The sequence below is a fragment of the Thalia democratica genome, chromosome 6 (genome assembly GCF_965202585.1).
Source record: "Thalia democratica chromosome 6, ktThaDemo2.hap1.1, whole genome shotgun sequence".
NCBI lineage: Eukaryota > Metazoa > Chordata > Thaliacea > Salpida > Salpidae > Thalia > Thalia democratica.
The window spans coordinates 6,862,987-6,877,804 of NC_139170.1; the positions used below are offsets into that span (position 1 = coordinate 6,862,987).

The window sequence follows — 14,818 nt, forward strand, 5'->3', positions numbered from 1 at the left end:
GTACAGTTTGTTGTACGATTAGCTGAATTTGAAATAATACGCTGTAATTGTTAATTTATGCTTTTTAGGAAAGTTTATTATAATTAGATAAATATTTAGCTTCAATTTAATTTGTCGAGCACTATCGACCAGAACTTTTTATAAAACCTTTAATATGTATATATATATATTTATATATATATATATAAAATAAGGTTAATGTTTAAACTTAAACACTTTCAACTGAGCCCACTTGAAGGGCTTTTAAATAATTTATTAAAATGGCGATTTTAAAAATTCTGGAACATATGTTTCATAAAGCTTTAATTTTTCATAAAGCTCTAATCATCAGCCAGTTATTTTCAAAATAAAAGCACTGTACTAAACAAAGATACAAAAGTTATGCAAAAAAACAAAAAACAGTATGACGTAATATTGTACATTACAAATATTTAGTACAAAAATCGATCTACCTTCTAACTAATCAAACAACTAAAATTAACGAAAACAACAGTTAATTGACTATAAAATGCTTCAAAATTTGTTGTGTTTTAAGAAAAGCTTTTTTATATGTCGACAAGACGATATAAATTCGCTTCTCTTATTTAAACAACCTAATAAGTTCAAACATTAACCTTATTTTATATTTATGCTCCAAATTTTTTTCGAGCACAGTAAACAAAAACACGTTCATATAAAAAATGTCAGATTTTAAAAAGTTTGATATCAAGCACTCGATTAAGAACATTCCATGTGGTAAACAAGATGTGTATAAGGAAGCATTAATACAGAAGACTCAACACTTAGTAAGACGGATGCGGTGGAAAGCAAAGTTCTTCGAAGAAGAAGATCAAGTGGCTGCAGAAGAACACGAAACATACGGGTTCAAAACAACACGCACACCTAAGCCAATACAACATCTAAAGGCATTTGAAGAAGACCTAATAAAAATGGTGCAAGACGTGGAATTCAGAACAAGTAGAAGCCGTTTCCAAAATGAACTTTCAAAGATTGTGCAGGACATAAGTAAGTGCAAAAATTTGATTGTGCCTTCTGATAAAACTTCTAATTTTTACGAAATTTCAGTAAGTGACTATAAAAAATTATTAAAAGACAATATTACTAAAGATTACGAAAAATGTACTGATAAAACTTTAAATGATATTAATGTAGAAGCTAAAAATTTAACTAAAAACTTAAAAATACACGATAGGATTAAAAAATTGCCTTTAAAAAACGCATACATAACGGTCAAAGACCATAAAGATAAATTTTTGACACATCCCAAATGTAGATTGATTAATACTTCTAAGTCCGATGTAGGTCGCATAGTTTAGGTTAAGATTGACTGCATTAATAAGGCTGTGCGTTTAAAATCTAAACTTATGCAGTGGACTGATACAGACCAAGTCTTAAATTGGTTCACTGGTTTGGAAAAACAAACGTACAGCTTTTTTAAGTTTGATGTAGTCGATTTTTATCCTTCTATCAGCGAAGAATTGGTAATAAAATCACTAAAATTTGCTGATATTTATACTAGCGTACCTACTGAAGACTTAAGTCTAATAAAAAACGCATGTAAATCAGTACTTTATGAAGAAGGAAACCTGTGGCAAAAGAAGAGAGCAAATAACACCAGCTCTCTTTTTAATGTAGCGCAGGGATCGTTCATGGGTGCAGAGTTATGTGAATTAGTAAGTCTTTTTTTGTTAGATGGGTTGAAGAATATCTTTGGTTTAGAAAGAGTTGGGTTGTACAGGGACGATGGTCTAGCTGTACTGCCCAATTCTTCTGGCTTTATAGTTGAAAGGCTAAAAAAACAAACGCACGCCTTCTTCAAGTCTATGGGGTTAAGAGTCACTATTGAATCACCAATGTTGACGACTGACTACCTGGATGTGAAGCTCAACTTGCATGATCTCTCCTATATGCCTTATAAAAAGAAAAACGCAAAAATTATGTATATAAATAAATATTCTAGCCACCCAAAAAATATTATAAACCAAATACCAAAAATAATTAATAAACGTTTAAATAAAAGATCAAGCAACGAAGAAAACTTTTTAAAGACAAAACAAGATTACAAACTAATAATGAAAAAATGCGGTTACAATGATAAACTTAATTTTGAAACAACGGAGCAAAAAAACAAAACGACCAATAAAAGTAAAAGAAAGCGAAATATAATTTGGTATAATCCCCCATTCTGTACTTCAGTTAAAACAAACATCGGCAGAGAATTTATAAATCTAGTAAAAAAACATTTCAACAAAAATAACCCATTATCAAAGATATTTAACAAACATAATATGCGAATCAGTTATTCATGTATGGCGAATTTGGAGAGATTAATTAAGTCACATAATCAAAGGATTTTAAACAAAAGTAATTCAATCAAAGATCAGTGTAATTGCGCCGGTGGCTGTAAATACAATTTGAAGGGGGGCAATTGCCGGTCAGAGAACATTATTTACAAGGCAACAGTTAACTCTGACCTTGAAAAGAAGTTCTACATCGGCTTATGCTCCACTCAATTCAGATTTCGGTATGCCAACCATAAAAAATCCTTTAAAGGTGGTGTATACGAAAATGAAACTGAGCTTTCGAAGTATGTTTGCGGCCTTAAGCGCAAAAACATTGATTTTAAATTAACTTGGGAGGTGATAAAAAGAGCACAGCCAATAGCAGATGGTAACAACCCTGTTTGCAGGCTGTGCTTAAAAGAATGACTATTGAATCAACAGCCGTTATGTATGCGTTAAAAAATGAAGGTTGTTTAAATAAGAGAAGCGAATTTATATCGTCTTGTCGACATATAAAAAAGCTTCTATTAAAACACAACAAATTTTGAAGCATTTTATAGTCAATTAACTGTTGTTTTCGTTAATTTTAGTTGTTTGATTAGTTAGAAGGTAGATCGATTTTTGTACTGAATATTTGTAATGTACAATATTACGTCATACTGTTTTTTGTTTTTTTGCATAACTTTTGTATCTTTGTTTAGTACAGTGATTTTATTTTGAAAATAACTGGCTGATGATTAGAGCTTTATGAAAAATTAAAGCTTTATGAAACATATGTTCCAGAATTTTTAAAATCGCCATTTTAATAAACTATCTATATATATATATATATTAATAAAGTTATTTAATTTGATAAATTAAATCTTTCATAAATCTTTTCATATATAATCTTTTATATATATATATATATCAAAAACAGTATTTAAGATAAACTGGCACTTTACTTTTCGTATATATATATATATATATATACGAAAAGTAAAGCCTAAGTAAGTGCAGTGGGTTTTTAGGTTAGGTAAAATCCCATGTACTTAAATTGGGTACAAAATCTCCTTTGAAATGATTTTGATATTGAAAAAGCGTGATCACTTAATTAAGGTCTTAAGACCAAAGGAGGGGGGATAGAAAGGCTAATTTCAGCTCGATATTGGTCCAAAATCATGCTAGGCATTTACTTGTATATTTTATGTAATGTAACAATAAAATAAATTAATATAATAAACCTGGTTATTTTAAAACAAATAAAGTTTTTTTACAAAATAAATTACTTCTAATTGTGAAACTATCACATGTAAAGATGCGAAAAAACAAAATGCATTTTTTATTAATTAAATTCTAAAACATTGTTTTACATAAAAAACAAATTTATAAAAACAACGCAGCCTGTTTAATCCTGTGTTCTATCTAAAAATCTGCATCTACCTGAGTTCAGTTTAATTTATTCTAAATCATTTCTGAGCTAAATATTAATGAAGAAGTAAATCAAAATTTAAATACACATATCCAACTAAAAACCCACAACTACCTGATCCAAATATTAAAATCTTACCTCACTTACACCTTAGTGAACAACTGCCCATGAAATTAACAAATCTAAGATTAAATACATTTATCCAATTAAAAACTAACAACTACATAAACTAACCTAAACTATAACAGTATTGGATACTTGTATACAAATAAAAACACACAAACCAAAGAGTTTTTTTTTTGTTTTTTTTTTATGTTTTTTTGAAAGTTTTTTAAAACGAAAAAGCTTAAAAATGTTAGCAAAATATTAGGAACATAACAAAAAGTATATTAAATAACTTGATAAGTTTAAAACGTTAACTAAATGGTAGTGTTACAAAAGTTTCTATGAAATTTATTATTTTTGTGTGGTCTGACGGTATAAGGATCCTAATAATAGATTTAAAAGTTTTTAAATTAAACTGCGAGAATCATACCTAATGGCTGACATAGTGGACACGAAATGGTTTTTAAGAATTAATTACTTTTTTACGAGAATAATTAAATTAAAATCCAGCAAGCGTTGGTTTTGTAAGTTGAAAAGTTACTTTGTTTGAATGTGCTTAAGATGAAAAAATATAAATTAAATTACCGAGTTTTTTTCCACAGTATAATACTACATTAAGCCTACATCATTTGTTTTTGAATTTTTCGTAGACCGAAAAGTATAGAAGTTTGCTAGGTTTTACAGATTTTATACCAAGCAACTTTACAAAAACAGTATTTAAGATAAACTGGAACTACAGTAACACCAAAACATGTATACATTACATACAGTTTTAAGTAGACTAGTTCACAGATAAATAAGGAAAATATGTTTTATAACTTTTTTATAAAATCATATTTTATATGATTTTATATATATAATTATATATATAATCCTGTTTTATAAGTATGATACGTTTGTAGTTATTTGGATGCCTACATTGAGGGACGGTTAACTTGCCGCCTACCAGAGAGGTAGTGATAGGTACGATATGGATCAAGCGAAAATTTCAGCGTTTTTTTGATAATTTTCTAAGTAAGTAAATACTTTTTTAGTATTCACTTTCACTTTGTGAGAAGTATCGGCTACCTACTAGATTTTTTTTTCTGTTTTGGTTTTGATTTATGAACAATGATTTTTATAAAACTTCTTCAATAAGGTCCCTGAATCATTGGTTTTTTAAACTTTTATCTTTATGTTTTCTTGTCATAACTGAGTTTTATACGACTTTTGCAAATAAAACATATCTATATAACAATATTTTTTTTCTTTTTCTTCAAGTTAACAAGACATTGTAAATGTTTATTTAGTTTCAAAATTATTTTTTTTTTACTTCAGTAGACAACAAGTACTACTCCATTTTAACTTCGACATATAATTGTCAATACTTGTGAGATTGTTTGATGATGTTAAAATAAAACGAAAGTACTTTTGAATTTTTATCGAGAAAAAAATTAACATTGATCCTTGATACAAGCTATCTTCTGACTAAAAGTTATATTATTGAAAAATTATCACTAAAAAGTAAAGTTAGTACATATCAACAGTATTAGTATTATTTATTTTTACCAGTAACTTAGACACGAGATAACTTGTAGATAACTAAAGTTCTTTGTTTGTACTTTTAGTTTTTATGAATCTTAGCTTTCAATCGTCATCATAAATTTAAAGTTTTAAAAACTAATAAAACTATATATTAATGTGTACAGGTGTGTCAAAATGACTTTTAGATTGTTTTTCATTTGGATTAGATAGTGTTTTTTTGCTAAACAAGCACTTAATGGATATATATATATATATTATTAAAACTTAAGGTTAAGATTTTAGTTTAAATAACAGATAAAACTCAAAGGGTTGAATTATGTAATTAAAGATAAAGATACAGTGTTATATGATATAACTTATACAAAAAATAACTAGTTTATACTGACTAGAATAAGTTTAAGTAACAACCTTAAGTAAGACTAATTTAAAAACTTTACTAGAGTTAGTTTTAAACTTTACTAAAACAGTTATAATCAAATTTTTGAAGGCTTTGTTGTTTAATTATTTTTCAACTTATTTATTTAAACTTGTATGAAAAACCAAAGGTAGTTAAGAAAAATTGAAAAACAAAGGTAATGAAATCGTTTTTCAAACTATATAAAGTAAGCTTTACTTTAATTATCTTCGAGTTTTTTTTTTCATAAAAGTGTAATAAAAGAGCTGCCTACAGCAAGGCTGCTAACTTAAATGTAAACATATTTTTTCGTAAATATAAAATCTCAAATTCAAGTAGGTTTTATTGAAAATCGCTGACATCTATTTAGTAACACTGCTGAAAAGTGATCCTGGTTTAATATCGCCAACAGATATTCTCTTTTTCTTTCTATGAGCTACAAAAAATAATTTTGTATTTTTGGATAAAGAAATATCGATTACTTATAAAAATCTACTTGCATTTAACAAAAATTTTTTTTTTAAAGAATTAGACGTAGCTATACGACTATAATTTTTTACACAACTACCAAAATATTTTTACACAAATTATACCTTGACAATTCAATATAAAATAATATATTACAATTAACAATTTCAAAGTATGTTTTAAAACTAAAACAAAAATAACAAACTTTTAAATGTAGTCATTTTTATGAACAGGTTCCTCAAAGCTATTTTAAGCCCTCCCAAGTGTTTCATAAGCAAAAAAGGACATATTATCGTGTATAGCAAGGGCAGTGCAAGCAATACTGAAGACACAATTGTCTCCATCGGTTTTTCCATTGAAAAGTCTATTAATATTCCAGTCTGAATAAAAAAATTAAGCTAATTTTTTTTAACTGCAGGTAATAGCTTTTAGTACTACAAAGCAGTGGTCGTCAAAGTGTGCTCTGATGCACTTTTGGTGTGCACGAGATCTGTTTTGGTGTGCATGAAAAATTGTCTTAAAATTTTGAAACTTGTACTAGACATTCTGGAGTTCTGGATGAAAAGCAAAAAAAAAAAAGGTCTTAAGTGGTTAAAAAGCTAGTTTTAAATCTAACACTAAACGTTATGAGAAAATTGTACATTGGTGTGCACAAATTTTTATTTTGCAATTTCGAATGCACAAACTTTGTTCAGTTTGACGACAACTTAGTACTTTATTTAAACGTTTTTACATATTTTTTTCAAACTATCACTAAAAACAAAGTATTAAAACGTATTTTTTTTAATTTCCCTATTTATAAAATATGTACAAAAACTACATTTAGTTACAATGAGAAAAATTTGCTGTAATCCAATTTTGCTTTTAGCTAACAATATTAAATTACATCAACAACGTTAAAAAACTTCGCAAAAGCTTATGAACTTAATGAATTTGGTTTTTATTAGTTAGAAAAAAATATGCTGAAATAAAAAATTTAAATTAATCTGAAAATTTTTACGCTTAACTTTTACTTATGAAATAATAACAGAATTTGACTTTTTTTATTCGATTTAATTTTTCTTAAAAAAACTCACAACAACAGGTACAGTACAGATAAAGAAGGCAATTGTTAACAAGAATAATTGTTTGGCCGCCTGCCTTAACCATTTCAATTGTCTTCTTTTTCTTTTCAAATTCTTTTCTAGAAAATAAACGTTGATGAACAATTAAGACCATACTTTTTCAACCAACTACTTTAAAGTAAAACCAGGTAATGTTTTTAACTGTTATTAACTCTTTTTGACATCGCTTTAGTAAGTTCTCAAATGAAAATATTGCTAAAATTTTATTTTTCATGTAGTTTATAACAGATTTTAAGCAAATCACATGCATGTTGTAGTTTTTATCGACTGCTTTTAAAAGTTTTTTTTTTCCAATTTCGCTTAAATTACTCATAAATGCAAAAAAAAATATTTAAGTAGAACAAATCATAAAAGTTATATTTTTCTGCTTCTGTAAATTAGATATCTCTTGATGTTTTACTATCAAGCAAAGCTATAATGCTCTACAGAGTTTATTAAGTCACATTTGTTACTTACTTTGTTTTTCCTTCTTCCTAGCTCTCGTGTTGGTTGCAGTCACGTCACTGGTTTCGTACGCAAGTGATGACGTCATTGAGTGATCTTGAGTCGGAACCGTCAGGTGGTTGGGTGTTGTGTTGTTCTGCTGTTAAAAATGAAAATAGAAATTTAAACATTTAGTTTGTTAAAAGTATGCTTCTGACCCAGTAAAACTTTTTTTAATGTTTTATGCTTTTCATTGTAAAAAGATGAAAAAATATAAAAATAATTTCATTTGTTCATAAAATAACTATAACTACGTACCAGAAAATAAACAATTACAAAATAACAATTGAGTTATATTTAATATAAAAAAACATCGAATAACTACACCTCAGCTTACTTCGTCCTGCTAAAAGCTCAGCTCAAATAGTTTCGTTAGTGTTTTTGTATTATCGTGGGATTTAAAAAGAACTTTCTTATTAACTTATTTAACAAACTCACATCGTTATGGTAGCTGTGTTCAATAACCATGTCTTCCGGCTTTGGTGTGTTGTCAAACAGTGAAGATCTATACTCATGAAAAGTTATTAAACTTATTAAAATGATCTTTCTTGTTTTCAGTATCAATGAGTTAACTTGGCATATGTTTTTAAATTAACTGTAAAAGTTTTACTGTTTCAATTAACTTTAACTTCGTAGTAAAATAAAACCAACATGTTTATCAGCTATATATGTATATATTTTTTTAAACTCACCGATAAGTTCTTATGATCAACCCGAACAGAACAACAAACTCGAGAAACCAGAAAGCGACGACAACTTTCATGTACGCGGCAGTCATCGGCACCCAAATTCGACTGAACATTAAAAAAAAACTTTAAGTTAGACACACTTATCATCATACAATTGTGTAATTTAAATATTTTAAGCGTAGTTTTTTACTCTAAACTCTTTTTGAAGTAAGTTAGTTATTCGTAACAATATTAGTTTTTCCACTTTTAACATTATACACCATATTTATAAAGTTTATTTTTCACAACTTCATATTATATAAAAAATGTAATTAAAATAACTTATTCATTAATTTGTAAATACAGTTACTTAAAAATAGTTGTATATGAATTAAAACTTATGTATTTTGTATTTTTTGTACTTTTTAAGAGCAATTTAGCAAATTTTACTGCTCACCTGCACACTCTAGTGGCAGAATGCAGTTGGTCCAGTGTGTAGCACCTGGTCAAACATTCACACTCGTTCTTGCAGCTCCACCCGGCTAATGCTGCAAACGGCAAGATGGAAGGTATAATCCATATCGCTTGAAAATAATATTTTATCTAACAAGTTTGTAAGTTGTTGTTTCTTAAAAGTGTACTTGTTAAAATAGAAACCGAATAGTTGTTGTACGTATTAATGGTTTTTTCACTCAAAGATCTTTTAAAAAGTATGAAGTAAAACTGAAAATTAAATGTACATACATTGAGTTTTATTATTCCATAAAAAGATTATAACAAAACCACGTGAAACTCTATTAAGTGTAAAACTTAACTTGGTTTTAAAAAAATATTTTGTTAGTACTTATACTTCAAAAATGATTTTCTGAACATCAAAAGTTTTTATTGTTAATACTTAAGTCTAATTTAATAATTTCTAAACATATAAAAACAGTTACTAAACAGTTTTACAGTTAAAGCTTCATTTCACAAGGTGAGTCATAATATATACAAAAATTTCAGTCGTTAGAAAAACTTAATTAAATTATAAATCAAAAAAGTATATTCAACTTTTTGTTTACATACTGCATTTTTGCTTAAACGCAAAATATATATGTATTCAAAGTTTGAAAAGTTGAGTCTTTATCAAAAATTTCTCAAGCTTGTAAAAATACAATACAGTGGGATTAATGATAAAAATACTGGCTAAATGTTTTAGTAATAAGACTGACAAAAAAAATAATCGAGAAAAACTCACAAAAAACAAAATCTATTCAAATATTTTAAAGTTGTAAAATGTTAATAAGTTAATATCAAACAAAAAAGTTAAAACAGTTAAACATTAATTGATAGATACAAGTTAAAAAACAAATACATAAAAAAACTCAAACTCACAAGCGAGCAAGAACACTGTCTTCTTGCTCTGGTTTTTCAGCCTCTCTGCCGCCCTCTTGTTGTCGACCTGGTGGGTCGAGGTGGCGGTCGTCCTGGCAACCAGCACCGACCCGTCATGGATGGCTGACACCAGGATGCCGATGTTTCCGATCATGATCAGGAAGACGGCGTGGGTGGAGGCCTTGCGGAACGTCCACCACGTCTTGACGGCCGAGTTTTCACTGTGACGTACAATTAACTTTGTATCATGAATTAAAAACATCTTTTTTACATATTTTTGTTCATTTTATTCTTTGGTAAGTTTATTTCATTTTATATGTTATAATGGCCATGTTTGAGCTGAAAATCTGGTTTACTTGTTTTTTTTTACAAGATAAAATGTTCTGAAAACATAGAGTACTATATAAACAGCTTTAAAACGCGATGCGGTATGGTTTTAATTTTTTCATAATTTTATAGTTTAGTACATGCTAACAAAGTTTCTTTCAGATAATGTGATAAACTGTTGTAAACTTTTTCTCTGCCAAGTTTGCCTTTAGAAATATAAATTGATACAAAATCTCTCTACTAGTCCTTTTGCTTCTAAACTAGCTGTGAATAAAACGGGTTACTACATTAGCTTAAAAAACTTTAAAATACAACATTCTAACAAGTCTTCTTAATAAAAATATTTCTTTACTACATATACCTGAAAATAAAAAAGCTTACTTTGCAATTAATTTTATGTTTTATACGTTTATGTTTATAACTATTACTTTTCTTCTGTTACTAAGTTAGTTACAACTCACAATTATTATTTTAATACTTGTACCTATTTAACCTTTTTTAGCAATGTTTAATGTTTCAAGGACTTATTTTTTAATTTTTATATCAAGTATTAATACATTAAATTATTTTAGAATTAACATAATTTAGCAACTATAAAAAAATTTTTTAATTACTTTATATTTTACCAGTACGTATTACCACCTTAATTAAACTCAATTGCTCTATTATCTACGAACTTTTTACCTTTAAAGAGTTTTTTTTTAATCGTTCGAAAGATTTGAATAATTAAAGCTAAATGTTTTAATTGAAACATATGTTTTATTAAAAAAAAAATTAATTAAAAATTAGTTTATGTTAGTAATCTACTTTAAACAGTTTTTACTTCATCCTACTTTTACACAAGTTGTTTTAGCTCAGTAAAATACTATTTTCTTTGACCGTTATAAAATTGAAAACTAATATTTTTGTCATAAATTTAAAAGCAACTAATACTTTTACCAAAAATGTATTCAAAGCTTAATATACTAGCTTTATTTTCTTCAAGTCAGAAATCAGCAGTCTTTTGTAAGTAGTTAGCATGATTATCAAAGAAAAATCATTTCTTGCTGGATTATTACAAAACTATTGCCAGCCAAAATTTTATTGCAAATTTATATAAAAAAAAAAAATTGAAAGTTAAAATAGTCCTTTAAAAACTACCACAATTAAATAAACAGCAAATTTGTACATTCTAACCATGAAAAGTTTATAGCTTTGTTGTTTTTAAAAAGTTTTTCTTGAAAATATTAGTGTTGTCCCGTCAACTAAAAATAAATAATTGAATTTTTTTCTTTCTCTTGAAATCAACTTTATTTAAACCTTTATATTTGAACAACTTTTCAAACAGTTTAATTTCATTATATAAAATGCAAAACTTAGTGTAAATAAAATCAAGTTGCCAAATTTATTTGATTTTAAACTATTTTTGTAAAGTTTTTTTTTAGTAATCAATATTTACTTTGTCTGTAGCTGACCATCAAACTTCTTATCTATTAGTTATTTGAAAAAGTAGTACTATTGGAATATTTTTAGTTTTCTCTAACTACTTGTATGAAAAAAACTTTAAGATTTATAATATAAATAGTTATCAGAAAGCAAAAAACTTACTCAATTGCCGGATTCTTTTCAAATTGAAAATGATGATTTAGTATCTGGTAAATAGCTAGAATTGAAAATATCACATTTGCTATCAATGTGCTGTACAAGTACAAATAAATGTTTTTCCTCTTCAGTTTTGACCTGTTTTGTACAACCATGGTGAGTAATTTTTATCAAGAATTACAAACTTTTTATTGACTAAGGTGTTACAGACTATGTATGTTTTAAGTATACTTTTAGCATTTGGTTTAGTTTATTGATCACGGTTTTAAAACAATGAGGCTCTAAAATATTGTCAATTAAATTTATTTATACTTGAAAACTTATTTTACATTTATTTCGAAAGAAAAACTTTAGTTTTTAATGATTTTCTGTAAGTACCTATAACTATGTTTTACTTGTAAGTATGATAATGTTCATAAATATAATAGTCATAACAATTAGTTTATTTGATATGATTACAAAACTACTAAATAAAATATACAACACAGTGTATTTTAACAATCACAAATATTTAGATTTTAATACAACAATTTTTTAGTTATAAATTCAGTTAAACTATGTTATTTAAACACGCAGTGTACTAAAAAACTTTAGTGTACTTATTCTAACTAAACTGAAAAGTTATATTTTTGAATACTTCAACATTTTTATAAAGTTAGTCAAACTTAACAATAACTTTTATTTGTAATAGTAAAAATCAATTTTTGTTGTTTTTGAATACTTTAAATTTTCTTAAGTTCAATAGCTGTTTTCAGTGAACAATAAGTAATGGTCATACAAAGAAAATTTTTAGTCAAAAAAAAAATTTAGTTATATACTTTTTAATCTAGTTTAAGAAAGTTTGTTGTTGTATTAGTCACTATATTGTTTATAGCTCGGAAGAATGACTCAGATATAAATGTTGTGTCTGCGGTATTAACGTTTTTTATATTAGTAAAGTAAAATTTATTAAATAATAGTATAAAGATTTTTAGTAAAATATTCATTCATAGTTTTAAACTTAAGTTCAATAATACTAATGGTAATGTTAGTTCTCTGAGGTTTATTTAAATATTAAAAACAATTTATACGTAGTATTTTAGTAATCTCTTTTATTAAACAGCGTAACTTAAAGACTAATTTTAGACTAAAACTACAATAAGTAAAGAAAATAAGTTTTACAAAAGCTTATAAAACTTAGAAGAAGATTTAAACTTTTTAATTTCATCAATTTTAATAAGATAGACATCTTTTTGTTCCACTTTTGAAGTATACAGCAAATCTATCATACTAGCTATGTTATTTAAGCCATTTCTGTATATTAAAGTGATACCTACCTTTAAAACTATTTTATAGTTACTTATAAATAAAAATATTATAAAACTATAATTAACTTTACTATACAGCCTTTTAAGCTTACTAAGAAAAAATAAAGTTGTCAATAACCTTGCTTCGTAGTTAGAAAAAAAAGTGACTTCTTAAAACAAAAACATCGGTGCATATATCTCACATTTTGTAACAGAGACTTAATAAATTTATGAAAGTACATATAAAAAAGTGACCTGTGAAAATAGCTGGCCAGTATCATGACTGAGTTGACCAGCAAGGCCAGTATGGGCAGGACGACCAGGGCTACTATTCCGTTTCTCTCGTTCCTCGCCATGCACCTACCTGTGACGTCACTAAACATGACGTCAGTGTTCAGAATGACGTCATCCGATCTCGGATTCAGGTCGGTGACTTCGAAAAGGGATGCTGCCGTAGTGTTCATTTTATTTGGTAATTTTTTATACAGCTGTTGATAAAAATCTTTGTCAGAGTAAAAAAAAAAGTTTAATGTAACTCTTAAACAAAGCTCATCTGTATAACTTTTTAAAACGAATTTAATTTTCAAGATAACACTGTTTGTAAAAAAATGTTATTTGTTATTAAGTTGACTGACAAGACAACAAGTTTGAAAAAAAAGCCAGTTGCAACAAACTTTGAAAGCAGCACTGAAGGAGTGAATGCAACTTGCAGGAAGTAAAAATGAATGCAAGTCACAAACATGAGAAAGTGAAACCACACAATCTTTTGTTTATAAATGAAATACAAAATGTTCATTTCTTTATTCTATTTTCAATTTTACATTAGTTGTCAAAAATTTAATTTAAGAACCTTTAGTATCGAACCTAAATTTCTTTTAAACTTTATTTTTAGTGATTTTGTATTAACTTAAGGTTTAAATGTTCTTTTTTTAAATATCAAATAGTTGTTAGTTTTTGAAAGCTTTAAGATTATACTAAAATTTTAAAAATGTAAACAGTTTAGATGTCTTACTTATTTTTGTTTTTATGTTCTTTAATTAAAATTTAATCAATGACGTCTAACTAAAATATAGTCTGTTTTTGTATTGCTTATCAAAAAAAAAACTAATCAAATCTATAATTATGTTTATTTCAAACTATACTTAAAAAATATTTCATCTACAAAATTTTCGACTATTTTCGACTAGTAAAAACTTTTAAAAAACTTTAACCTTTTGTGATATATTTTAACACAGAAATGGTTTTAGAATATATTAATTTACGTTTAAAAAATTTGGTGTTTAAATTGTTAAAAAGCATGTACCAATTAACATTTAATATTTGTTTTAAATAAAGATTTTTTTAAACTAAATGTTATCACTTTATTTCATTAAATTGAAAACAATTCGAAGATAGCTACTGTTGACAAAAATATTTTCTGTGTTTCACTTACACAATATACTTAATATGCTAAAAACTAATAAAATAGCACTATTTTGACAGCTAAACTTCTACAGCAATTATTTACTTTTAATATTTTATACTATACTTATTTTTATCTTATATGGTGACTTATAAATTAAACAGCGTCATTAAGTAGAACACAATTAGTCATTTATACATAAATAGGTTAACAACCCATAGGTATAGAGAAGATAAACTCATTTTTTAATTTTTGATCTAATCTTGGTCATTTTTAAATATATGTTTAAATAACAGCACTCAAAACTAGATGTTATAACCACAACAGAAATGGGTTTGTAGGCAATTTTACAATTTTAATTTTTATATTTTGATATTTATTTTTAGATA

At 26.5% G+C, this 14,818-nt stretch overlaps 1 protein-coding gene across 1 annotated transcript; it reads right to left on the bottom strand.

Annotated features, from left to right (window-relative positions):
• Positions 1–6,055: 6,055 nt before the first annotated feature.
• On the bottom strand, positions 6,056–13,508 carry LOC145838606 (uncharacterized). Its single transcript, XM_082946225.1, has 10 exons — positions 13,283–13,508; positions 11,748–11,879; positions 9,834–10,054; positions 8,917–9,043; positions 8,484–8,585; positions 8,230–8,296; positions 7,765–7,891; positions 7,261–7,367; positions 6,390–6,564; positions 6,056–6,152 (listed from the first exon to the last, which is right to left on the bottom strand). Exons 1-10 carry the CDS (start codon positions 13,489–13,491, stop codon positions 6,079–6,081), a joined length of 1,341 nt encoding a protein of 446 aa, XP_082802351.1. The 5' UTR covers positions 13,492–13,508; the 3' UTR covers positions 6,056–6,078.
• Between the last annotated feature and the right edge of the window lie 1,310 nt (positions 13,509–14,818).